At 38.9% G+C, this 24,899-nt stretch overlaps 1 protein-coding gene across 4 annotated transcripts in view; it reads right to left on the reverse strand.

Moving 5' to 3' along the window:
* The window catches only part of PIGN (phosphatidylinositol glycan anchor biosynthesis class N), a 111,179-nt gene that overhangs the window by 16,875 nt on the left and 69,405 nt on the right, over positions 1–24,899 (reverse strand). For 2 of the 4 annotated variants that reach the window (XM_035552753.2, XM_035552754.2), the window contains exons 14-23: positions 24,155–24,337; positions 20,821–20,957; positions 19,688–19,787; positions 19,474–19,566; positions 17,768–17,859; positions 14,218–14,329; positions 8,539–8,647; positions 4,820–4,922; positions 2,290–2,392; positions 50–136 (exon numbers count right to left, since the gene is read on the reverse strand). In XM_035552753.2, coding sequence (XP_035408646.1) covers positions 50–136; positions 2,290–2,392; positions 4,820–4,922; positions 8,539–8,647; positions 14,218–14,329; positions 17,768–17,859; positions 19,474–19,566; positions 19,688–19,787; positions 20,821–20,957; positions 24,155–24,337 — 1,119 coding nt within the window. The remainder of the gene's footprint in view (positions 1–49; positions 137–2,289; positions 2,393–4,819; positions 4,923–8,538; positions 8,648–14,217; positions 14,330–17,767; positions 17,860–19,473; positions 19,567–19,687; positions 19,788–20,820; positions 20,958–24,154; positions 24,338–24,899) is intronic. The other 2 variants (XM_035552757.2, XM_035552759.2) reach the window with 1 other exon arrangement.

Consider the following 24,899-nt stretch of genomic DNA (forward strand, 5'->3'; position numbering starts at 1 on the left):
TCTGAAACAAACCCATCTTTTTCCTGGAAAGCAGCAGCCAAAAGGATACAAAGAAGAAAGACCTGCGGATGTCATCTAGGTGGAGCTGTCGAAACTGAGTTATATCAGTAGCATAGGCGAAGTTGAAAACAGCAAGCTGGGAAGACAGCAGAAGAAATCAATACGTAACATAACGGATGTACTTCGATAGAAACACCATATTTTTCACTGAAATGAATGAGAAAGAAACCTACTTCCCTAGCAGCTGTTATTAGAGTGACATTATGATGAGGACTGCAAACTTACCCATATTTTCATTATACTTCAATGAATCTGCCAGAAAGATTGTACTAGAGAGATGATCAAGTAAGTGAACACAAGCAGAGTTTCCGCTGTTATCTAGACTAAAAAAGAACTTCCATGACTTATATTTATCATCTTCTCTTTTTCCATCATAAATATTCCTCCTACACACACACACTTCCACTGGTCACATGAACATGTGGACAAAGACCCACAGAAATAATAGACTGCAATCATCCTTAATTGACTTATGCTGTGGATGAGAATACTAAAATATTCTCCATCTCCTTCACTCAATCACCTGACCTGAAGAGAAACTGTCTTCATGGAGTTTAAGAGGCCAATGAACTCCTTTTCACCGAGGAAAAGAAAAAAGTCAAGTAATAGACATTCAATACTGTCAACATTTTAATTAATGATCTCACATCAGAGAACTGAGGTGGATTCTCAAGTACAACATTTACTTTATGGCAGGTATTAACAGGCATTCAAGAGATGATTTTTCTAATCTAAAAGTGGGAAGCGGGGTGAGCGTTATTGTTCCATTCACCGAAAGAAAACGAAAGAAAAGTCAAAAGACATACAGATAGTGACAACATAAACCATAATTATAGCTCACTTATGTTCTTGTCATTTACATTTGATTAATAAAGCGTTCGTCACTGTTCAAGTCTTCTACATAATACAATGCTTTAATAGAATTTCATTTTAAAACAAATAGAATATCAGACCACCATCAGGCGGGCAAGCATCACAGATGGCTTGTCACAGGATGCAAAAGGTACAGTGGGTTCAGGAGCAGAAGAGAAAGTAGATCCCACTGAAAACTGTGCTGTGCTAAGAATTTTCCGCTATCATGGCCTTGCACTATGGTTTGTTTTTTCTGTTTGTGTGCGTGTTACTTTTACATTTTTGCATTCAGACTCCGTCTCTATCACTTAAGATGCCACGAAACTTGCTCACACAAAATACCGCTAGTATATGCAATATACATAAAAAGTGATTCCCATTTTCATTTCCGATATCCAGCAATAAATTGGTAAAACCTGTTCTCTTTCAAGTTGTAAAATTGTCTCCCTTGAGGAGACAAAATCACAGCATTTGTCAGATCCACTCTAGCAACTGCTTTGTCATGAAAGATAAATACCACCACTTCTCTTACAAGCGTCTCTGGCCACTTCTGTGCATCCCTATCCAGATTCTCTCTGACCAGCACCAAGGAGGGCACAATTGGGAGAAGTGAGGAAGAACCACGTTGCATACCTGCTTAGCTCTGAGCACCCAGACAGCTCTGTAACAGGCATCTGGGCTCTAACCAAATCGATGGCAAAGCCACAGCCTGCTAAAACCTGGACCTAATCTAAAAGTTAAACAGCAGCGTGAGCAGCAAGGGCTTTAAAAAGTGCTTTGAAAATTTTGGGGTGAAAAAAATTGCATCGATACCTATTACAAAATTCTGTCTCCAGGCAAATCCAAGAATGTTACAGCTTCAATTTAGTCTCCTACTCCTTGTCTGTCATATCAGAAATAAAGCGCCATCTTTGATGAAAGAGAGGGGCAGGACAAAGTCACACAAGATTTCTTGTATTTCCTATGGGTCATTTCAGAAATGAAATTATTTCTTTTCAGACTTTACATGGACACTCACGACTGCCATCAGAAAGAAAGCACTGTGACATTGCACTTGATCTGAAGAGTTACCGTACCTTACTCTGATTAGCACTACATTCGAAGAACAGCTTGTAGCCAACAGAACATACCACTAAGTCAAATTGGCTTCCTGCATTCCTAGAAAGGAGCTCTGATGTGAAACATCCTTTTTACAAGGTCACATTCCCATTTCATGAGACAGCTGTTACTGGCCTCCTAAGCTCAAAAAAAGGAAACGCAAAGTTTTGCTCTGCGAAAGTCACTCGGAACTTTATTGTTTATTGGAACTGTTTATTATGCCTGAAGGAAAAAGATTAAGCTGATAATTAACTTGATAAAATTATCTGGAGCTGTTACCTTTGGTTTGAGTGAAAGACCATAGTGCTGCAGTGCTTCTTGTTCCATGTGTATCCACACAAACATCAAACCAGAGAGCACCAGTGGAAACAGAGCCTCATACCTGAGTAACAACGTAATAATCATAGTAAGTGCAGTCACTAACAACTACTTAACATCAAACATCAATATTTTTTTTCTTCACCCACCATTTCTGAGAAGTACACACAGTTGGCTGGTGAACTTTAAAGCCACACAGTGATTAAATTATAAAACTACGAGAGGCAGACTGCTTCAGCTTTAGTCAGTTGTGTTTTGTACTCATCTCCCTATCTGATGGCTGCCACAACACTGGCTGAGTTCCCATCAGTATCACGACTGATTTTAACAAAATTCTAGCAAATGAAATTTAAAAGAAACGGGAAGAAAAAAAATGTCAAATTCAGCACCTGTTTTCTGCAAAACTGAAAGTTTTATAATATATAAGATAATAAGATAAAAAAGATAATAAGATAATAATAAGATAATAAATATAAGAGCTACTTGAAACTGAGGAGGTACAGTCCAACTTAGCATCTAGAAGGTGTGTCTCTTTAGGACCTAATCACATGAACTCTTTCTGGTGGTCTCAAACCAGCTGCCAGGAGAGAGGCATCTATATGATTAAAAGAGCATCACATTTTACTGAAGCTGAATGTCCTTTTTCTTTGCTACATATCGATCTACCCCAATAGCAACACCCATCCCAACAGCAGCATCAAGCCACACTCTAATCAAGTCACCTCAGCTTTTCTAGAAGCTAGACGCCCAGTCTCAGAGGGGGGACTGCTGGCTTCTACAGCATACCAGCATAGGAAACTATGAATGTATTTATTTGAGAAATTAAAACACCTTTATAACTTGGGGGTGTAGACTGTTGTCAGATAAAACTAGTTTTTCCCTGCCTTCTATGTCCCAGGTTGCACTTCATGGTGCTTCTTCTTTTCTTCTTTCAGGATGGCATTCTAAAACTGACAATGACTCTGACACTAATACTGAAAAGACTGTAATTTTTCCCTTTTTTCATAAGACTCAGACTTATTTGTCTAGAAGAAAGAAAATGATAACAGTTAATCTTGATATCGTCTCCGTATTATATCTCCCCACTAGTGTAGCTACAAAGTGCTTTCAAACTGGAACAAAAAACTTTGAATATTTGTTTTAATTTCCAAAGTAGCAAGCACTTTATCATGAAGATGACAATGCTTGGGTTGTCAGAAGTACCTGCAAGCCTCACAAGCATCTACACTTGCCTACAAACTGAATGTCTTCGACTGAGTCACTGACAACTTGTTATAAGCAGCTACGCTATTCAGCTGGCTTCAATACTTCCACCTAACTACACCTAGGAAGGTGCTGGAGTTACCCAAGTAAGGCACCAGGCTATCATTACATAATGTAACAGAATGCTGAGGAGAAAATGCTTTTGGTACGGAGAGCCTTGGGTTTGCTGCAATTGTTTTTTGGTTTCATTTTTCCGAACAATTGTTTTAGAATTTGTTGGTCTATTTGAACATTGTAGGAAGGCAGCAAAGAGCTGTAAGCGTTTAAGCAATTTGGTGAAGGGCCATAATACAAAGAGGGAGGTCGTCATCCTCAGAATAATGTTAATGCTTTATCCAGCAACCAGGACAGGCTAAGAAGGTCGAGTTCAAGACTGCGTGTGTTGACAGGAGTAAGATCAGGATCAAAAACCTAATGGGAAAGTGGGAGGAAGGGGCAGGCAGGAGATAAAAAAAGAGATGTTTCATCTGAAATGAGCGTATCCACAAGAGGCAGCTATTGCAAAATGTCTGCTGCAAGATATTTTATTCCGCTTAATTTTCCAGTGTAATTAAATCCAGAGGATAAGTGGGAGGGGAGGCAGAAGGGATGGTTCCTACACTCCCCATTAATTATGCTTTTAAGAGCTACTGACTCTGGACAAAAAGTGGGTTGGCTGACATGGTGTTTTCTTCCTTTACAAGCTCTGGAGAATTACCTTTTATCTGAAAAGGAGAAAGCCCTGCTCTTTATGGGGATCTAGCATCCCTTTGAGAAAAAGATACTTCCACGAAAATATCTCTGAATAAAATTTTCCCTCATTTTAGGGCTACTTGTTTCCCATCACGTCATTTAAGCCATAGCTACACACAAGTGCTGGGCAACTGAGAAGAAAGTTATTTATTTTTTTTGTGAGGAGAAAAGCATGTACTAAAACAACAGAAGAAACTAAAACAGATTTTCTTATTTGGTGCAAGACTGTTTGAATACACATCCTTTCAGCCTCTGCTTGGTCTAGCTGAAAGGAATGTCAACAAAACAGAGTGGTTACAATAAATACAAGGAGAACTACGGAAGTTCCCCTGAAATTTTCTTTAGGGAACTAATCAAAGAGATAAACAGTGAGACTACAGCTGCAAGCAAGATTTACACCTTTAAAAGGAATGTACATGAGATTCAGCAGACAGTTTCACATTTAGCCCCAATTCTCATATGCAAGGTCAATGCAAATAGAGTAAGAAAGAAGTACCCCGTGCTGAGGAGTAGGTAGGTGGCCATCAGGGAAAGCAGTATGCTGAACAGTCGCGGAAAAAGAAACGTGGGGCTCAGTAACGGCAACACTGAGGAAGAAACTGCAAAGAAGAGAGATCTGTCAGTCACTGCATGCAAAACATTTCATCATCAGCAACAAGATAACATTCTTCAAATCTTGACATTTATGTATGAAAACTCAATACTGGTCATATATGCCCTCCTACTTATTTTCAGAGGTTACTTCTGGTAAAGGAAAACTGGTGTTTGGAACATTTAATATTTATCAAAAGTAATTTTGGTTCTCTGTCATTTTCTATCATTTCTCTACAATCTCCTGGCTTTCTAGCCCACAACCTTTATAATTTCTCATGAATTGCTGTTCCCTTAAGATAATACAGAAGAACTACCCCCCAAAAACCAGTCAAACCTCACTGTTTACTACAAGTCTGAGAACCACTAACCATGGCCTTGAAGACCACCAACAGCTCTAAGACTGCAGTTAGGGAACAACTGCTCCATTTGATGAGACTAGGTAGCCTGCCATATTTTGAGGTGCAACTGAAAATACTGGTAGTACAGATATAGAAAGTATCAACTCACTAGCTTCTCTGCTTGAAAGGTTTAAAACAGGAAGATTTAAGGAACTATAGGGGACCTATCTGTTGTGATTCATGCTTCTCGCCTTTTGACCTGTAATGCATTTTTATAATGAAGGTGTAGGGTCTAAGGAGTTGCATGTAGCTCCTTAGCACAGTCCATTGCTCAGCCCTGGTTAGCTGAGTCAGTGCTGCTCCTGAAGAGTCTTCTAGCTGGGAAACTTCTGCAGGTAAGGATGAGTCCCAGTGGCTTGCAGGAGGTGAGGAAAACTGAGAAAAGTGGAAATGGGCTACTGGAAGAGAATGAGCAAAGAAGAAGAAAGGTAGAGGAAAAACGGCCAGGCACTTGAAGCAGGGAAAGGGAGAAGCAAAAGAATTGCCATGACCTCATGACCTGTTCCCTTTAAACCTGTTTCTTTTTTTTAAATAATTTTTAAACAGAATTTTATTTAATACATTTATAAAGAAAGAAGTGGACAAATAACATTGGTGTGATTCTTTGTTGCGTTATGGTCCCCTCACTAGGCTGAAACATTCAAAGGCTGCATCAGCATTGAGTCTTAATTAATACATATTCTATCAAGGAACAGGAATAAAACGATAATATATGCAAAGCTCATTTGTTTTGTTGTGCTTATTGTCATAGCATATAATAGTGTTTATAGTAAGCATATCAATGAAATAGAGATGAGGCAGTTTCTACAAACTGTGGGTCAGCATGTTTTATTTCCTGGCTTTCAGCCTGGGCCACTGCTATAGTTAGAGAATAAGTGACTTCATTTCAAGGGTGCTTCAGCCTTTCAGCATTACTTTTAGCTTTCTGTGCTTAAAGAAAGCCTGGCTCAAGGAGAAACTCCAGGCACACTCACTGCAAGCCAGAGTTGGTGGAAAGAAATTCAGTGTGGCTATGGGCCTCTGTAAATTAGGCTCAACGCATCAGATGTGCATTGGTTTCCGTGCACAATCACACATGAAAACAGATGAGTGTCTGGCAGGTGATAATCACCCTTTCCATCTCTGATATGTCACATGAAATATTAGCCATCAAAAGACCTGCACACTTCTGGCTGACCTATGCAGTCTGTTTGTGTCCCAGGACAAAATTATGGCATGAAGCTACTGAAAATTTGGCTAGTTGCTATCGTAGATTTCCATCAATGAAAGCTACTAACACACAAAAGAAGGTTCTGTAGAATGTGGAAGCAGCTGGATTCACTTTATACCTCCTGGGTTTAACTCTGTATGTTTGTAGTTAAGGTACACTGCAACAACCACGTGGCATAACAGCTGAAGCCAGCTGGACCTTTTTGCAGGCCTTCAGGAACCCACCCATGACTAGTTTCTAGCCTGATTTCCCCCTTCCCCCCGACCAGCCTTTCTTTAAAGTTTTAATTTAGGCCTAAAATTATTATTTTTTTAAACACGGTAGACTTCATCAGAATGAATAGCTGGGGGTGGGGATGGGAACAATTTGCTAGAAAACACGTGATGTCACATTTATGGTAGATGCTAATGACAAGGCAGATGCTAAGCTGTGGTTATGCAAGTGACAAGGCATCTCTACAACAGGAGTATTGAGGACATACTGTTGGATGCCTTAGCTTTTTGCCTGCTTAGGTGTTTAATTATGTAAAGTAACTTCAACAAATGCATAAGGCTCCTACCTGGAATATCACATCCACTTAAAATGATTACTTCCAGTCCGAAAAATTTTGCTAAAATTCGATACCACCATGGCAGCAAACAGGGTACATAGCTTGCTTCACTTTCAGTATTGCTTCTATCATAGACACAACACCATCAGCAGAGAGAATTTCTAATACACTTTTTCCTTATAACTCTAGACCTCTATGACTTCCCAAATCATCTCTTTGATGAAAAATATTTTTCTCTCACCATTACACAGGAGAGAAAGATAACCTTTAACCTCAATTCCTGCTACAGTAAGCCAAGCAGGACATCATTGATTTCATTGACTTTAAAAACTGCAAGGAATTCATCCACACAGAGACAAGCACTTAGCTTAGTAGGGTATGAAGAGGTAGGAAAGGATGATGGAAAAGAGAATGCTCCAAAGAGAACTACATTACAAAAAGTATTCCTCATACACATAGTGATCACAATCAGTTGTATCAGTCTTGAATTAGTTCAATCAAACAGAAGCAAGAATGGCAAAACAGACAAAATCTGATTAAGTTACAGCAATGTCACCAATCCAGGAATGCACACAATATCTGACATTCAGCAACTAGAAAACAAGAGCCATAATTCTTCCATTACGCTGTATTTAAATTCTTCGTCCTGACTTATAGGAAACCGCTGCTTTCAAATTTAAAAGGGGATATGTTTAGCTTTAAAAGAAGTCCCATATTCCAAATGAGTCAGGGATAAATAATTCCTAACATTTTCTAATGGAGCCCTACAGAAATTATTTTATAGCTGAAATACCAAAGGCATTACTTTACTGTGGTCTATAACCCCAGTGATAATTACATTTGCTGTGTTTAATCATCCTAAGATTTTAATTTAAGAGCAGTGAAAAATCCAGTCTTGTAAATTTTTTCTTTAACAGTTAGGTTCTAACAGATATCAAATGTATACTAATATCATTAGTTCACAAGTACTTTGTAAGGCAGCTCTGAAAAGCCTACCCAATGCCCCAGGGATCTCTGTCATCAGCTGCAGCTTTATTTTTATTGAAATATAGCAACAATCTTTTCATTACTTCACTGTGCTTTAACTGGCTTGCTTGTAGAACATCTCAGATCACCCTTATCTGGCTTCAAGTAAAGCAAAAAGGGCATTTGTACTGTTATATCCCTAAAGGGATCTTCAAGATACTCAGAATATTCAAAACAAAAGATAAAGCTACTTATAAGTCACAGTTGTTCACATTCTGTTACAAACTTAAAAAGAAGTAATTTTTAGAAGACTAACACATTCATCAGAAAAAAAAAATCTGAAAAGAACAGTAAACACATTTACAAACTATAAGGATTCAAATCAAGGAATACGTGCAAAAGTAAAATGTTAATACTAAAGTGTCACCACTACCCCAACCAACCCCTAACACCACAAATTATCAGAAAAACAAGTTTGGGAAGCAAGATGTTCTTACCTAGAGTGGTCCAACTGATAATTTGATTGAACACAGGCAATCCCTGTTTGTTCTTCAGACTGTTATGGGTATTGCTCACAACATATGTTGAAAGTGCAATACTCAACATCTAGAAAGAAGAAAATCAATAAAACGCATAATTAGTGTAGGGATCTCTGCCATCTCATACTAAATATGTAAATATGCTTTAGAGTTGCATGAATACCTCATGTGAATCAACGTAAGAGTGGCAAGCCTGAGGAAGACTCTCTGATATGCAAGTGGAGTATTTCTACCCTTGTAGAATTTATGCCCTTTAAAACATCTTTCTAGTCTTTTTTTTTTTTTAATTTATTCATGCTATTTTTAAATAGCTTAAGTGTTCCAGATCAGTAATTTGCAGTGATATACCCTCTGTAAACAGTAACTCCTTAAATGTCCACATAAACCACACAAAATATATGCCCCCAATTTTTTGCCAACACCTTATATATCTTGTAAAATTATCAAGTAACAATGCCTCTTCCGATTTCCTCGCATTTTTTTTGACACACTCGTAGGTATATATGTTTCGTATTTGCTAGATACAGTGAGAATCCTCCAACGAATCAAAGCTCAACATGGAATTCCCTTTTTATAAGCTAACCCCATTTATCACCTTCCCACATCCTCCTCCTCCTATATTTTTCTTAAAATAAGTGCAAATGTGAAAAAAAGAACCAACCAAACACAGAACAAATAGGCAGAAGAGCATTTGTCCTCGCATGGCAGCCATGAAGAACCAGCAGAACTTCTGGCTCTGCTGCAGGATCAGGCCCAGGGTGAAGGGAAAGGATAGTTAAGAGCTTTGCAGGGGCAGCACACTTGCCTCTGCTCTGGAAAAACACAGAAGATGGAAAGGGTTTTTGTTTTGGACTAATTCAGGAGGCGCCAATCAGTCATCTGGTAGGAGCACCCCCCAAAAAAAAAAACAAAATAAAGCACACCCTTAGGGACATTACCCCATGAGTCAGTTATTTTTCAAAGCAGACAATTATTCAAGAAAATGTTTGAGCCAAGTTTTTAATTACTGCTATTTGTTCACAACTCCACAGTTCCACTAAAGGCAAATCAAGCATACACGGCACTTTGCAAACGTGCTTTAAAATAGCATTGCAAGATCTAATTGCTGTTGTGTTTTTTTTTAAGGCAAAGCAACTAAACAATGTTCCCAGCCTTAACTTTTTACCATAGGAATAGCTGCCACTTCCCATCCTGACATTTAGTGGTACCTGCCCAGAGGATATATTTGGCAGTCAGCACCCTTTCTTGGCCCAGTTTCAGAGGTGCTCAGTATCTGCTGGTTCTGCTTAATTTCAGAGCACATGAAAATGTAACTTGTATTTCTATGTGACCAAACCAGGTCAAACCATTATGCCTTCAAAAGCTCAGATAATTGGCCCTTTTAGACCTCTGATGTTTATCTGGGATCTTTTCACTGCATCAAGGCCAGATCCCCTCTCCCCTTTGACATATCTTTTCAACTTCTTTGAGTGTCACGAGCTCTGGTAATCCCCCCTGCTACCTCCTAGTCACTGGTGAAGTCACTTTGAGTCATCACGCATAATATAACTTGTGCCTTGTAAGATTACTGATGATCTGGGCACATCAGTAAAACCCCATTTACTGCTGCTAGATCTATGCTAGACCTGGGGCGGTGCTCAGCGTCTGCTTCTGAGATTTGTGTTCACAGTTTAGCTGATGTTCAAAGTGCTCCCAGCTTTCGTTGACATCTCCGGGACTGTGGAACAACACAGAAGCAACTTGGAGATGTAAAGAGAGGTCTCCAGCTAAGAACCTGTCTTCCTTCCTCCTGCACACCTCCTTTTAGTTCAGAGATTCTTCTTGAACAGCCTGAGAGCTGGCCTCTGAGAAATGGTCATCTGCAGGTCTCAGCTAGAAAGAGGAAACCAAGAGTGACATCTGCAGTCCCTGCACGTCCTTGCCAGCAACTTTTCTGAGCACCACACGTGACAACAGCCCACAGACAGGATGGTCCAAGAACCAGCATCATCTGCTGGACTGCATACAAGGCTGGCTGAAAATACCCCTCCTGTCCCCTAACTCCATAGATATGACATGGATTCCTACTCGGGTTTTAAGTAATTGAAAGAAGAAAACCAATCAACTGCCCGCCCTGGACCCACAGGAAGCTCAAGTCTCATAGGAATAACAGCTTGGCCCAGCCTTATCAGCCAGTGGGAACAGCAGTGATTTTGGTACAACAAGAACTGGACCTCAGCTATGAAACTGCTGGCAAAGAGCTAAACTGACATTCACTCCAGAAAAATGAAGTTGTACAGTAAACACTGCAGCAGTCTAGCTGATGGATTATAACTAACTCATTTTTAAGCACTCCCAAAGCCTTCTAAAAGACAGATGTGGCATTAACCAGAAACCAATGCTCTCCTTGCCACAGCAAACCAAATTTGGGAAAAAAAGTGTTATTCCCGCTTTAATGATATCAAAAGAAAACCTAAGAAACTCTTGACAATTTTCAGAAACAATAGGGAAGTAATTAGTATCCTTCTGCCTCAAGCAGACAGTGACATATATCAAAACTACAAAACTAGGTCTGAACAAAACCGAAGATTTTGTTACAACTGTAAATGTAAATATAATTAATTAATCCTGTATTTTTTCTTTTATTTATAACACTTCAGTTGACAAATCTTTTTGATCATAATGTTTGGTTGTCTGTCTTTTTTTGTTTCTTTAAGGCTAAGACAAGTGTTGGAAATCCATGATGAATACCTACAAAAGCCAGTAAACGAATGTGTAGCCTGTAAACGGACTCTCAGATCCATACAGGTAGGTAGTTCATACTCATTTGCCAGGAAATATACTCTGTCCCATGCATGGAGAAACCAAGACAAAAATATACAGCTCAGGACTGGACCCGAGGTATTTATCATCTCTGGGGATGGCTACATACAAGCTGCCATTAAAAAAATAATTATTATTATTTTTAGTTTCGTCTCCTTTTGCCAAAAGGGGGAACAATTAACGTAATGGAACAAGCTTTGTTCCTTACCAGACATGGCATCTTCACTACAGGCTAATTCTCAGATGGAGAAGGAAGCTCACTTGGACAAGAAAGAAGAAAGCTGTCTGCTGAAGAAAAAAAAATAAGCACAACAAAAAAAGCCTAAGCAATGCTGAACCCCTTTCCTTCTCTGACATAGGAAGAAAACTGAAAAGGGAAGCATCTTTATTGAGATGCAATTCCAAAATAACTTGTGGCGAACAACTCGGGCAAATGGCTTTAAAGAACTACTTGAGTCTTTAGGAAATATTATCTGCTTTCTTGTATGAAAATGCATCTCATCCTAAATGAGTAGATGCAAAAATTTGAGATGAGTGATTGAAAATTTGAAATGAAAGATTCAAAAGAGGGGTCTTGCATGCAGACAGTACCAGAACAAGGAAGAAAGGGACTGAAAAAAGAGGAGTCAAGGGATCCTGGTAAGAGAAGTTAGGCCAGATCACCAGGGTTTTTTTTGCTGAAAGAACTAGAACCTCCAGTTATTCCTTCTCTCTTGGGTAGTCCAAAGGCTTTTGGTCAGAGCGGAACCTATAAAGACAGGTTGGCAAAGTTGCTAAGGGAATCCCAAGGCATAACTTAAAGACTGCTCATGAGGGACACTGTATTTTTCCTTCTACTTCAATCAACACTTGACAGGAAAGGAGCACACCAAGAAGAACGAACCATAGCAAATGAATCTATCCTTTCGTTCACCAAAATGAAGAATAAGAATCATCAAGCAACCACTCTTTTTCTCCTAAGTAGTAACACATATCAGAGGAAAGCATTACTTCCAGTGACAGCTTCCAAACAGCACACGTGGGGGAGCTGCAGAAACTGTTCTCAAGAAATCCCTTCTCAGATGCAAAGCAAGAACCTGACTGTGTGTGCTTATGTGTAGGAGCATCAGTAACCTGACCGCTGCCTTTATAAAATAGGCCTTGTCTGATGAGAAGATGCATCTCACCCTTAAAACTGCCCAGGAGTTGTGTCTTGAACTCGAGAGCTCAAAATGCTCCAGATCAGCATTTTTGACTCCTCCCACCCCAGCCCCTCTGAAAACTCCAACTCAAAAGAAAAAGTAAAGGGAGAACAAGGGAATTCCAGTGTCTAGAAATGACACCAGTGTTATGACAGACGTTTTCCTTTAGCATTCCTGTACATTTCAGAGCAACCAAATAAATTTTAACCACAAAACAAGCTCTTAACCGAGGAACATATGTAACGGCTCTGTAATGTTCTTTTCCCCCTCTGAGTCTAAATGTTCTTCCTTCCCAATCCTTTCCTCATCCAGAGAGTGAATGATGGAGCCCAGATTTGTCACTCCTAAGAAAGCTATTGAAATAAAAACCTAACAGATAACAGTAATGAGATGTCATTATTGTAAAAATATCCCCTGATTAAGGAGCAAATTGAGGAGCTTTATGATCTTCTTACAGCTTGGGACTAAAAGGAAGATGTTTCTCCCTGAACAAGCAGGCAGACCCTTTTCATCTAAATAAGTATCGCAGGGCTCACAGAATTTCCTGAATCTCTGAAGCTGGCTCAAGAAGCATCTGGCATTACTCTTTGACTACTGATCTATTTCATCCTCCTCCTCGTTTGTGAGTTTCTCCACAAAGTTACACTGCTGAGATGCTGTCACAGTTGTGTGGCGGGTTGACCTTGGCCCACCTAAGAGCACTCCCACTCCCCCATTATAAGTTGTTTCTGAGCTTTCCAGTGAGAAATCCACGGCTGATTATATACTGGAAATGTCTGTCTTAAATGTTTAAGACAGGAACCAATACTTCCTTTCCTAGCTTAAGCTGAAAAAGTCAAGAGAAACCACCACCACATCATAAGTACATGCATGCTCAGGTAAAGGCATTTTAAGACTTCAGTATTCTTTCCCCACCTCCTCTTAACCAATTTGAGCTCCATACCTAAAAAGAAAATATAACGAATGCATTGCTTAGCTCAACAGGAAATTCCAGCATACAAGTCATAACCAATAAAGCTTTTAAGAAACACCGTTAGTCCTAAAATAAAACCATTATCTTGTAGCAAGTTTTTTAAAAAATGAGGACTGCAGACATGCAAAGTATTATTAAAATCTTAAAAGCTCTCTAGAACTTAATTAGCACCAAGTATGAAAAGATCTACCTATTTTATGAAGCTGCGAAGAAAAATCTCATCTTTCATCTGAAAGAAGTTTTAATGAACAGAAAAGCAGCTCAGTATCAGTCTCGCAGTTATTTTTCAAACAGCCACCCAGAAACTGGAAATAAACCCTGAACCAACAAGCTTGTCCTTAGTGTGCATGGACAGTCCTGCAAAGGTCAGTGGGAGTTAAATACACAGACTGAAGGCAGGAGTAGAGCATCAAATTCTTGGAGTAGAGCATCACAATGTGCATGCACATTTAGGTACCAATGCACATAAAGGAAGAGCTTTTGGGAACACATTATGAGATTTAAAAATGTGTATTACCATGAGCGTACAGTCCTCTTGAAGACAGCAGTTACGGAGAAAACTCAGCAACAACCAATTTCTTTTTGAAAATTGTGGCTTTGGTAGGAAAAGGTTCTTAAAGTACAAAAAAAATTGCACATAGAAACACTAACATTGAGAATTACTGTAAAGTAGCAACCGACCTGATAAAAATGTACTTTCATATCTTCATTATTTCTGTACTTATTTTCACTTTTACATGAAGACGCCAAGGAGAAGCCAGAGATCAAAAGAGTCAGCAAACCAGTTGCTATTCTATAAAAACAAAAGAACAATAAAATCCTCAGAAATTACACCAAAATTAACAAATCAGGACTTTTTCATAGACGTCTTCTTCACTAAGATAAAATAACTTGTTACAGTATCAAGACAGAATACATTAAAGGAATTTTAACATCCAGCTTTGGAAAAACAAAATTCAGAGTCATGTACTTTTTTTTTTTTTACAAGCTTATCATCCACAAATACAGACTTACATTCTTTTTGGATAGTGGCAAAAATCACCATTTTGGCCACGTACGTGCTTTGTTACCCATCATTTTTAGTTTTTCAATTACCACCATTTGTCTTTTGGCATCACCATGTAGAGGCTACTGACCAAAATGTCCATTTGTGATTGCTCCACTCATTGTGTTGTCTCAGGCATAACAAAAAAGTACAAATAGCTCATATTCAATAAAATCGGTCTGCTTAATTGCATTACAATAGTAATTTTCAGGTAATGATCTAGCCAGAACAGTAACACAACTGCAGGCTATTCACTTACAGAATGAAGATTGGAAGGCACCTCTGGAGAGCAACTTAGTCTAACTCCCTACTCAAAGCAGTGCCAATTTCCACAGGCTGCTAAGGGCAATGTCCACTTGGGTGTTGAATAATTCCAACAACAAAACCTCTACAACCTGTCTGGGCAACCTGATCCAGTCTTTGACCATTTTAATCGGTGTAAAAAAAAAGTTTCTTATGTTTAAATGGAATTTTGTGTACCTGGATTTGTGCCCATTTCTTGTCTTTTCACTGGATACCACTGAGAAGAATCTGAATCTGTCATCTTTACTCTTCTCCCCCATTCAAGTATACACATACTTGGATAAGACCCTCCTGAGTCTTCTCCAGGATACCTGATTTCAGCTACCAATCTCTCCTCATATGACAGATGTTCCAGCACTGGCTCTGCAATCCAGATGTGTTTCACCAGGACTGGGCAGAGAACAATAATCACCATCCCTGACCTGCTGGCAATGCTCGCCCTAAAGTAGCCCAGGGCACCATTGGCCTTCTTTGAGGCACAGAGCACAGTGAGAGCTCATGGTCAACCCAGTTAGCCCTCAGCCTGCCTGATGCATAAGGTTATTACTCTTCAGGTGCAGGACTTCGCATTTCCCTTTCCTCAACTTCACAAGGGACATGTCTGCTCATTTCTCCAGCCTACTGAGCTTCCTTTGAATGGCAGCACATCCATCTGGTGAATCAACCACTTCTCGCAGTTTTGTATCACCTGCAAACTTGTTGAGGGTACATTTTATCCCATCAAACAGGTCAATAATGTAGATATCAAAACAGTACTGACTCCAGTACCAACCCCTAGTGTACACCACTACTGATTGGCCTCCACCTGGACTTTGTGTCACTGATTACAACCCTTTGAACCTGAAAGTTCAGCCAGTTTTCAGTCCGCCTCACTGTCCACTGACCTAGCCTGTATGTTATCAGTTTTTGTATGAGGATGTTACGGAAGACCATACTAAAAGGCTTGCTAAAATCAAAATAAACCGTATCCACTGCTCTCCCCTTGTTCAGTCAGCCAGTCATCTCATCTTTGAAGGCTGTCATGTTGGTCAAGCACAATTTCCCCTTCGTAAATTCATGTTGACCACTCCCAATAACCTTCTTTTTCTTCATATGTTTGGAAATGGTTTGTCTCCAGGATTAGTTGCTTCATTGCCTTTCCCAGTGATTGATGCGAGACTAACCAGCCTGTAGTTCCCTGGATCCTCCAAATAAAGCATTCCCTAACCTGATCCTCTTCCACTAAAAGGAAGTTGTCCTTGCTCCAGACTTTCCTGCAGGTCATGGGCCTGAAGGCTGTGGATCCTTAAGGTCAGTCTTACCAATAACGACAGAGGCAAGGAAGGCTTTAGTCTGTTCCAAGTCCTTTGCCACCAAGTCCCCTGTCCCAATGAACAGCGGAGTCCACATTTTCCCTAGTTTTCCTTCAGCTCCTGTACGGCATCCTAACCCATCCTGCACACTGAAACAATCATGTCTACGTTCCTCCTGGGTCATGCAACCCTGCATTCACCTCTTGTATGCTTCCTTTTTATGACGGAGTTCAGTCAGGACCATACTGTGCAAGTTCTATTAATGTCCTGAAGAAGCGCTGGCCTGACCTATAGTGCCAGTGTTCAAGAACAGATTTAATAAATGCACCTATTTCTCACTGGCACTCTAATTTCATCCTGTGGTATCTTCTCTTCCAGTATCTCCTTATCTTCAATATCATGAAGTGTCACATAAACATATACTTTTAATTGCTGCTTCAAGGCTTTGCAATTTCAAAACCCCCTTGACAAGATTCAGACGCGTACAAGCTGTATTAGAGGCACAATGTTTCATTAGAGAAATAAATAGGAAGATGTACAGCCAGGGTAAGGTGAATGTAAAGAAGTGTCAGGGAGGAAGACTTGAAGGTAATTTAATTCCATTTTGATTTCTAAGCTATGCTAAGCTGTTATAAAGAATAAAAAAGCTCACAACCAGCAGAAATACATATCCGTATATACAGCCAAGAGGTGGTACTACAGCCATCACTAATCTGTCTTGAATATTTCTAATATGCCCAAGCACCAAAGGTTTTCGATGGATAGATTTAAATTACAGTGAAAAATATTGAGGCAGAACGTAAATAATTTTGAAAATATATGGGCTCTTTATTCTATCTGCAATCATATATTGCTGCCCTCAACCCATATTTTACTGAGGATCGGGCACCCTGACTCCCATGGGGCACAGTATCTTCTGTCAGACAGCAGAAGGAGCCCTTTCAGTCTAGGTCAATCCAAGTCTCTCTGCAGTAACTACAAGGATAACACAAGCCTAACTCCTTCAGGCCAACTAACTGGCCTGCTTCCGGATAAAAGAGAATGCCTCTATGATGAAAGAGTAGCACACAATAGGAGAGCTCTCGTGACCCTATTTGTTCAATTTCTCTGAATAACTCATTAGTTACAGAAAGTTATTCAAAGACAAAGTATTTAAAATCGGATGGAGAAATTCAGAAAGATGCTGTCAAAGTAAACTGCTTTTGAATAAATATTCGTATTCACATGTCACTGCTATTTCCCATGTCTGTACCCCAGTGAAGCTCCTCCTTTAATGACAACTTTATTTTCATATACAATTTGCCAATTCTGGTATTGTGAAAAATGTTTCCCTCCACAAGAAATCACAGAATAATGCAAAAAGCAAATGGATTTGGCATTCTTTGAAGTACTGCAAGAGAATTAAAAGTCTCTTCTAATTGACATTAGTGACTAACCAACGTCTCTATAATCATATTACTTAAATTCTGAATTTCAATATCTGTCTCAGCCAGCTTTCAATAACACAACTCCTCACATATATCAAGTCGGTCTAAATTTTGAATATCAAAGAGGGAAATAAAACTCTTAAACAGCAAGACAAGATTCTTACACCAGAGGAATGTTTGGTTCTCTTCCTACAACAGGCATTAAAGGAAATACTGCCAGGAGTGCACACAGAACAGTCCAGATCAATGTTGTTGTCTAAAAGAAACAAAAACAAATGGGATTTTTGGAGGCCATATGGACAAACAATCATCACGTGGACAGACAAAAAACAAAAAATTCAGTGAACTACCAACAGCTACAAGCACCTCCCAACAGACAAAAACCCCACATACATATCAATAATAAGATTAACTGTAAAAGGCCACAAGGTCATTTGAATTACAGCGCTTTGATTTAATACAAAAAAGAAACTCATTTACACAGCTGTCAAAATCCTATCAAAGACAATGAGAATTAAAGCTAAGCTTTAATTTTTATTCTTAAAAGCGTTTTCTCAAAGCGTGGCCTTCATGCACATCGCAGTAACCAGAAAGCTGCTGAGTAACCTTATGGAAGAAAGGAATGAAACCGTAATCTCATCAGAAGATTGCAGCAGCTAACTAATCGCCAGTCTCTAGCAATATGGTAACATTTTCCAGTCTTTGTATCTGAATGTCATTTGATTTACCTACCATAATCACCTAACTAGTTCCCTAAATTCTCTGCTATGAGGAAAAAGAAAACTCTCAGGTGTTTTATTTTCAGTAGTCGGGAAGAGATACATCACTTAAAATTTTCAAGCTCATGTCAGATTCTAGTCCCTGAAAAGATATTTTCAGGGCTAGAAAGTGTCTTCTTTGTACACCCAATTTTAAGACGTGTTACTTGATTACTGAGATACAATAAAAGAAAGCGAAGAGAAGCCTACATCACAACAGTTCTTGCAAAGCAAGACTTAGCAATTTGGGTACAAATTTTTATTGCAATTAAAATGCTAATGCTACCCCAGACCTCTAGGTTTTAGGTATTCTGCAAGGTAAGAGAAGTTTCAACAAACTAATGGAACAACTGTCTCTTATATTAAAGATTGTGCCACTTCACACCCTTATCTACTGAAGCAGAGGAGTTTTTTTCCTGTGAAAAGCAGTAGAGGAAACTGCCTCTGAGGAACAATACACGCCATTTGACTGCGGACAATAAAGACATGACAAGCATTTTTCAGTTATTTCTTTTTTTTTTTTTTTAATTAAAAAGATATATTTCTTAAATGGTGGCATTTTCACCAGTCATGTATGTCAATGCTTTTGTCACTATGACAATTCGATAAATGATGTGCACTTCATATGACTTTAAACCAATCATTCTTTTTGTCACTAACAACAGAAAACTGATAGCTAGCTCATAGCTATCCTGGAACGAGAACAGAAGCATGATACATGACAGTGACAGCCAGGATACTGGACTCCAGGAAAAAAACTAGAATTCTGTCAAGTTGTAATCTAGAAAGATTACAACTGTTCTTGCCTAAAATCACTGTAGACTAGAATGCATGACAGCTGTCAGTCAAAATGTCTGTCAAATCAGTTTTGATTCTTAACCAATCCTATTGCTTGTCTTGTATATGAGAATTCTACCCAAATCACATGAAATTCCCTTGCTTTGCTACGTGCTGCTGACAAAGATCAGAGTTAGAGCATAACTGAAAAAGAATCAGAAGCAGTGTTACAAAAGAGATGAATCCCAACACCCTAAGTTGCAATCATCTGCCAGTCATTTAAAATGTTTTTGTTGTTGTTGTTGTTAAGTAAAGCAAGAAAAGCCATACAGTACCTTTGCTTGAACCCACAGCTGTGTGATCACTGGCCAGCCAGCAAACACAAGAAGACCCACAGTGAGTGTAGAGCGGTAGAAAAAGCTGAAAACCTAATAAAGAAAATTCAATGTAAGATTGAAAACCAAGCACATTAATAAAACCTGCAATTCCTCAAAGAGAGAAATGGCAGCAATGAGATACCCTGCTGATACACACAAATAAGATACTTACTAGTATTTCAATTCCCACTATAGAAATCAAGATGAATCCTAGAGACCGACTGATTGGAAGTGACCAGAGATTTGCAGCGAGGTTTTGAATAACATGAAATCTGTTCAAAATGACGGAACACAATAATCATTATTGTAACACAACAGAAATAATATAAAATTTTACTGCTTTGAAGGGCAGGGGTGAGGGGTCAGAGCACAAGAAATGACCAAGGTATTGCAGATCCTGTCTGCAGCTAGAAATCAAGATTGGGTGATGGCCTGAGGCTCCTTCTGCCCAGTTTTATTTCATATAAAACCTACAATAAAACCCTTCAGTTTTTTCCCTCCCATTTCTGGCATATCTTCATGAGTATTTGGACAAGCTTCAGATTGCTTTTTATCCAAATTGACTCTGAGTTTATGAACATCTTTGGTTATGCTGTGTTTAATGTCCATCATAACTGATGAAACATTCACATGCTTCAGAGGGAAAAAAAAAACAGTTAGCTCTTCCAGTGTTTTATGAGGCAGCTCATTATCTAACTGCAGTTGGTCTCATTTTCCCTGAATAATACCTAGTTGGTATCTACAGAATTGCCAGCAGATTATGGAAGTAATAGAAAACAGAAAGGAAGAAGTCTTGTTGGACATGAGATATTTAGTCAAGTTAAAGCCAAGCAAGAACAGTTCACTTCAGTATCAGAGCACAATCCTCAATATGACTAGCACATCTTCTCCAAAAGCAGCTGGAGTTCAGCATACCTAACATTTCCAGGATCAGACCATTTCAGAATAACTTAAGAAAAGGAACAACCCGCTCCATTTTACCCATTTTTGGTCAAGATTTTAGCACCTGTTTGTTCCAAAGTACTGAAAACATCTCATCTTGGAATAACATGAATTTATTTTTGCTAAAAGAAAAGATATCTGCTAGAACTGGCAGCTGCATTAGCCTGTTTGGAAACTGTTCTATATGTCAAGTGAAATATAAACCAGAGTACTCTGGAATGTCTCAGAAAACATTTCAGCAAATTTAATTACAGTTGTATCTATTTTTCTCCCAAACTTACAGAAATAATTTAATTATCAACAAAAAGGACACATGAACCTGATTTTAAAAAACATGATTTGTAAAACATATTCTTTACTCACTCTCTCATAACTGCATACCACACAGGTACTGGCAACAGACAGTATATGTAGTATGTCCAAGGACACGTTTGAATCAACAGGAAAAATGTTATCATCATCCCAACAAATGTAAAACCGTACAAGAGCACTGTAGATTCCTGAAAAACAAATGATTAGACAAACAACGCTAAAACAGCAATGAAATGGTTTAAACTACAAGCTATTTTCCACTTGTGAGTTACACCCCAAAGCAAATGCTATGTTAGAACAGCCACTCGAGCTGCCTCGTGTCTATGAATACAACTCTGGATGCTGTTTCCAGCCCAATTAAAAGCTGCAGAAGGATTTGAAGATCTGCTTCTAAATATCGCTCTACGTAGGGTCCTGCAGTAAACTCTGCACAGGCAAAGTGCACTTGTACAATCTGGAAGCCTAATGTGTGCAACGCTATTTAAGTTCAACAGATGCTTGAAGTCCAGTGGAAGTCAGAGCACAAAGAGTCTTGGAAAAAAACAACTCTTAAATTTAGATTCTAAAAATAGACTCAAAGCATAACCTTTTGAATTCAAGTTCACAGCATTACGGTCAAAGCATTTAATGAAAATTCCATTAGCACATGTTTCCTTCTCCTACTTGAGGCATTTATAAGAGAAACAGATTAAAATACAAGACATCAACTCCTACTGAGATCAGCTCTTCAGGATTTAGTGGCAGCTACCGAAGGAGGTTTGCCACTAGCCTTCCACAGCTAAGTTCCCCTAAGTTACTCCCGATCCCCTGCAGTTTCCACTTTTGGGCATTAAGCTAAGCCAGCCCCAAATTCAATTCGCTGCTAACAAAGTGGAGATGAAAGCAAGGACGGTGGTGCAGGAGCTGCTCTGTGAACCAACCCAATTTTTCCTGGTGCAAAGGCTGATGCAGAAGGCTGACTGCTGCAGAAGCAGTGCAGGCTGATGGGGACTAATCAGCAGTTAGCAGCGGTCTCTCACTTGCACAAAGAAGAGCATTAAACAGTCAATCCATCCACCTTTTACTTGGTCATTGAACTACTTTTCCTTCCTTAGGAACATTCAGGTAGAGGAAGATTACATACAAGTTTTAAATGAACAATTTTATCTTTCGGTATTGCAACTTGAGGTTGTGAAGGCAGCTTTAGTAGCAGAGCAGTCCTCAGCACAATGGGTAGGTAATGACTGAAAAACCTGTTTTCTTTTATAACAGAAGTGCCAGTTTCTCTGAATGAGTTATTTAAAAGGATACACGACTACGCTAGATATGCTGAGAAGACAAGACACTAAATTAGCAGGTCACATCGATGGGTTAGCAGTTTTTGTTCTCCTCCCTGACGTAATTGACATAAAACTGCCCTGATCTAAGCTGACAGCAAATGCAAGTTCTAAATGATTTTTAAAATACAATTTCTGCTAAGATACGCCATTAAAGGAAAAAAAAAGTCGTACAGAAAGCTGACCTAATGCAATTTGGTTCCATTAGTTTTAAATTTTACATTTGCTGACACGTACACAAAATGAATATGTATAGATATGATATACACACAATGGAATTTATTGTTGAATGAGTAAACACACACAATCAACGTTTTATTCCACATCGAGATAAAGATTATACAATCCAATAGCTGGTCATGCATTGAAGATAGAAACTGATTTCACATTTTCTGTGAATGTTTAAAATTAGATTAAAAGGTTGGGCTTCTTTCTCAGTGAAACAACACCCCACTCTAAAAGAAAAAAAATGTTTTTTCATAAGCAGCATAAGAAGCCACAGACTTTTATAGATGACATATACAGGATATGCAGTTTCATTATTCAAAGGCTGCTACTGGATACACACGGCTGTGCTTTGCACAAAACTATTTGTCAATGGTAGATTAGTTTCTCAGCAATATTCTTTAAGTAGCTCTGATACTATCTATAAACCAAATAACTTCCACAGAAGAAGCGTCAGGCTCACACTGTGACTCCCTAAATATATATGAACACTAAAAAAAAAAAATCTACAGAAAAGGGCCTGTTATTAAAACAACGAAAAGAAAAATTCTACATGCAACATATGGAACCTCTTTTTTCCCCACCAGTGTCACTGGCCTAAGTTTTGCATAACATTTTTGAGATTTTACCTGTTGAAAATAACAAATTATTTTAGAAGTGAAATTTGATGTTGACTAAAAATACTACATTTTTGCTTAAGCTTTTAACATGTCCGATATTCAGTCTAATTTTTGTAATTATTTTGTTCATATCTAACATAAGCATCTTGGACTATTTCTTCTAAATTATTTGATGAAAGAAAAACTAAGTAATGAAGCACATCGCTTATGAATATTTTCTGATTCAATTCTGTTTGATCATTTTCATTAAAAGCCAAGACTCTCTCAATTTCAGCCAGTTGTAAAAACACCGAGATAGCATGATGGGAATTTTCCCAGAATAATATACTGAAGGCAGTAAAAATGCTACAGGAATACTCATTACCAAATTAAACAATTTCTTTTATTCTGAAACAAATTCTTAAGTCTGGGAGGGTTTGTTTGTTTGTTTGTTTCTCTCCGTAAAGCTTTAATCTTCCCCTGGTGAAATGCTAGCTTTTAGCCAGTTCACCTTTTTGAGGTCTCTCTCTTCTGATGAATGACTGAAACAAAAATGAATTTCCTAGGATTTTGGACTTTGTGAAAAATCGAGCCATTTTAACCTTGTTATAAAGAGCTTCCTCTTTGATATTTTCTTCTCTACTCTTGCAAATTGTAAAGGGCAAGAGTGCAAGCTGACCTGTGAAAACAAAGTTCACCTTTCAATTAAAACAGGTTATACATTTTAAAAATGCCATCATGGAATTGCAAGGCTTCTGAAGACTGATTACCCACCACTACTGAGGACAGGAACAAAAGAATCTACATGCAAATTTTTTTGTCCCTACAGTAGAAAGCAAAAATCAAAATGGAAGCCAAAAGTCTGTATTCTTCATTGTATAACAATGACTATTACCAGAGTGCTGACTTCATTACAATTAATGCTGAAAATTGACTTCTGGTTATAGATAGATTCTCTAATAGTTTTAAATTATTACATTTGCATTAGCATTTAGTAAAATGCACAACTGTAAGAAAGAAACTCAGAAAACACAGTATTGCATATTCTGACTTGTAATGCATTGGAATACTGATCTTAATTAATGGTCCAAACAATAACACCAGGCAGGATTACAGCAGATGTTTCCATGTGTGGTCAAAAGAACTGAACAGTGGAATGCGTGCAGTTTGATCTCCTGCACAAAGGCACCAGGCACACGTATAACACTGAAAACAGGGAGAAATCACTGCATATTTCTGACCTACCTTATTACTACTCTGGACAGTCTTAGTCAAATTGGTATGGGTCTTGACAATCACCAGAATCACGTAAGTCGTCCACCCCACGAAACCCATTGCGATACTTAGGCCCAGGAATAATCTGTCATAAGTATGGTAATACGACAGGCCTTCCAAAGCAAGCTTAATCAGGGTTTTGCACAGAGATACCTAGAGACAGACAAAACATGCAAGTAACAGTTTGAAGTAACTTAAGCTCCATACCACAAATCAACCCAAACAACAACTGCAGCTCAGGCAGTTTTGCTGTTCCCGGCATGTGTCCTCTGTACAGCCAGGTATGGTGTTTTGGCCAACATCGACTACTGGAGTGTGCACTGCTTCAGACTCCTGTTGGACATAAAGTCAGCCATCTGTACGCAAGTTGATGGGGCCAAATGGGATCCACCCGAGGGTACTGAGCGAACTGGCGGAGGAGCTGGCCGAGCCGCTTTCCATCATTTATCAGCAGTCCTGGCTATCAGGGGAGGTCCCAGTCAACTGGCGGCTAGCAAATGTGACGCCCATCTACAAGAAGGGCTGGAGGGTTGACCCGGAAAACTATAGGCCTGTTAGTTTGACCTCAGTGCCAGGGAAGCTCATGGAGCAGATTATCTTGAGGGTCATCACGCGGCACTTGCAGGGCAAGCAGGCGATCAGGCCCAGTCAGCATGGGTTTATGAAAGGTAGGTCCTGCTTGACGAACCTGATCTCCTTCTATGACAAAGTGACA

This window comes from Cygnus atratus, chromosome 2 (assembly GCF_013377495.2).
Source record: "Cygnus atratus isolate AKBS03 ecotype Queensland, Australia chromosome 2, CAtr_DNAZoo_HiC_assembly, whole genome shotgun sequence".
Classification (NCBI taxonomy): domain Eukaryota; kingdom Metazoa; phylum Chordata; class Aves; order Anseriformes; family Anatidae; genus Cygnus; species Cygnus atratus.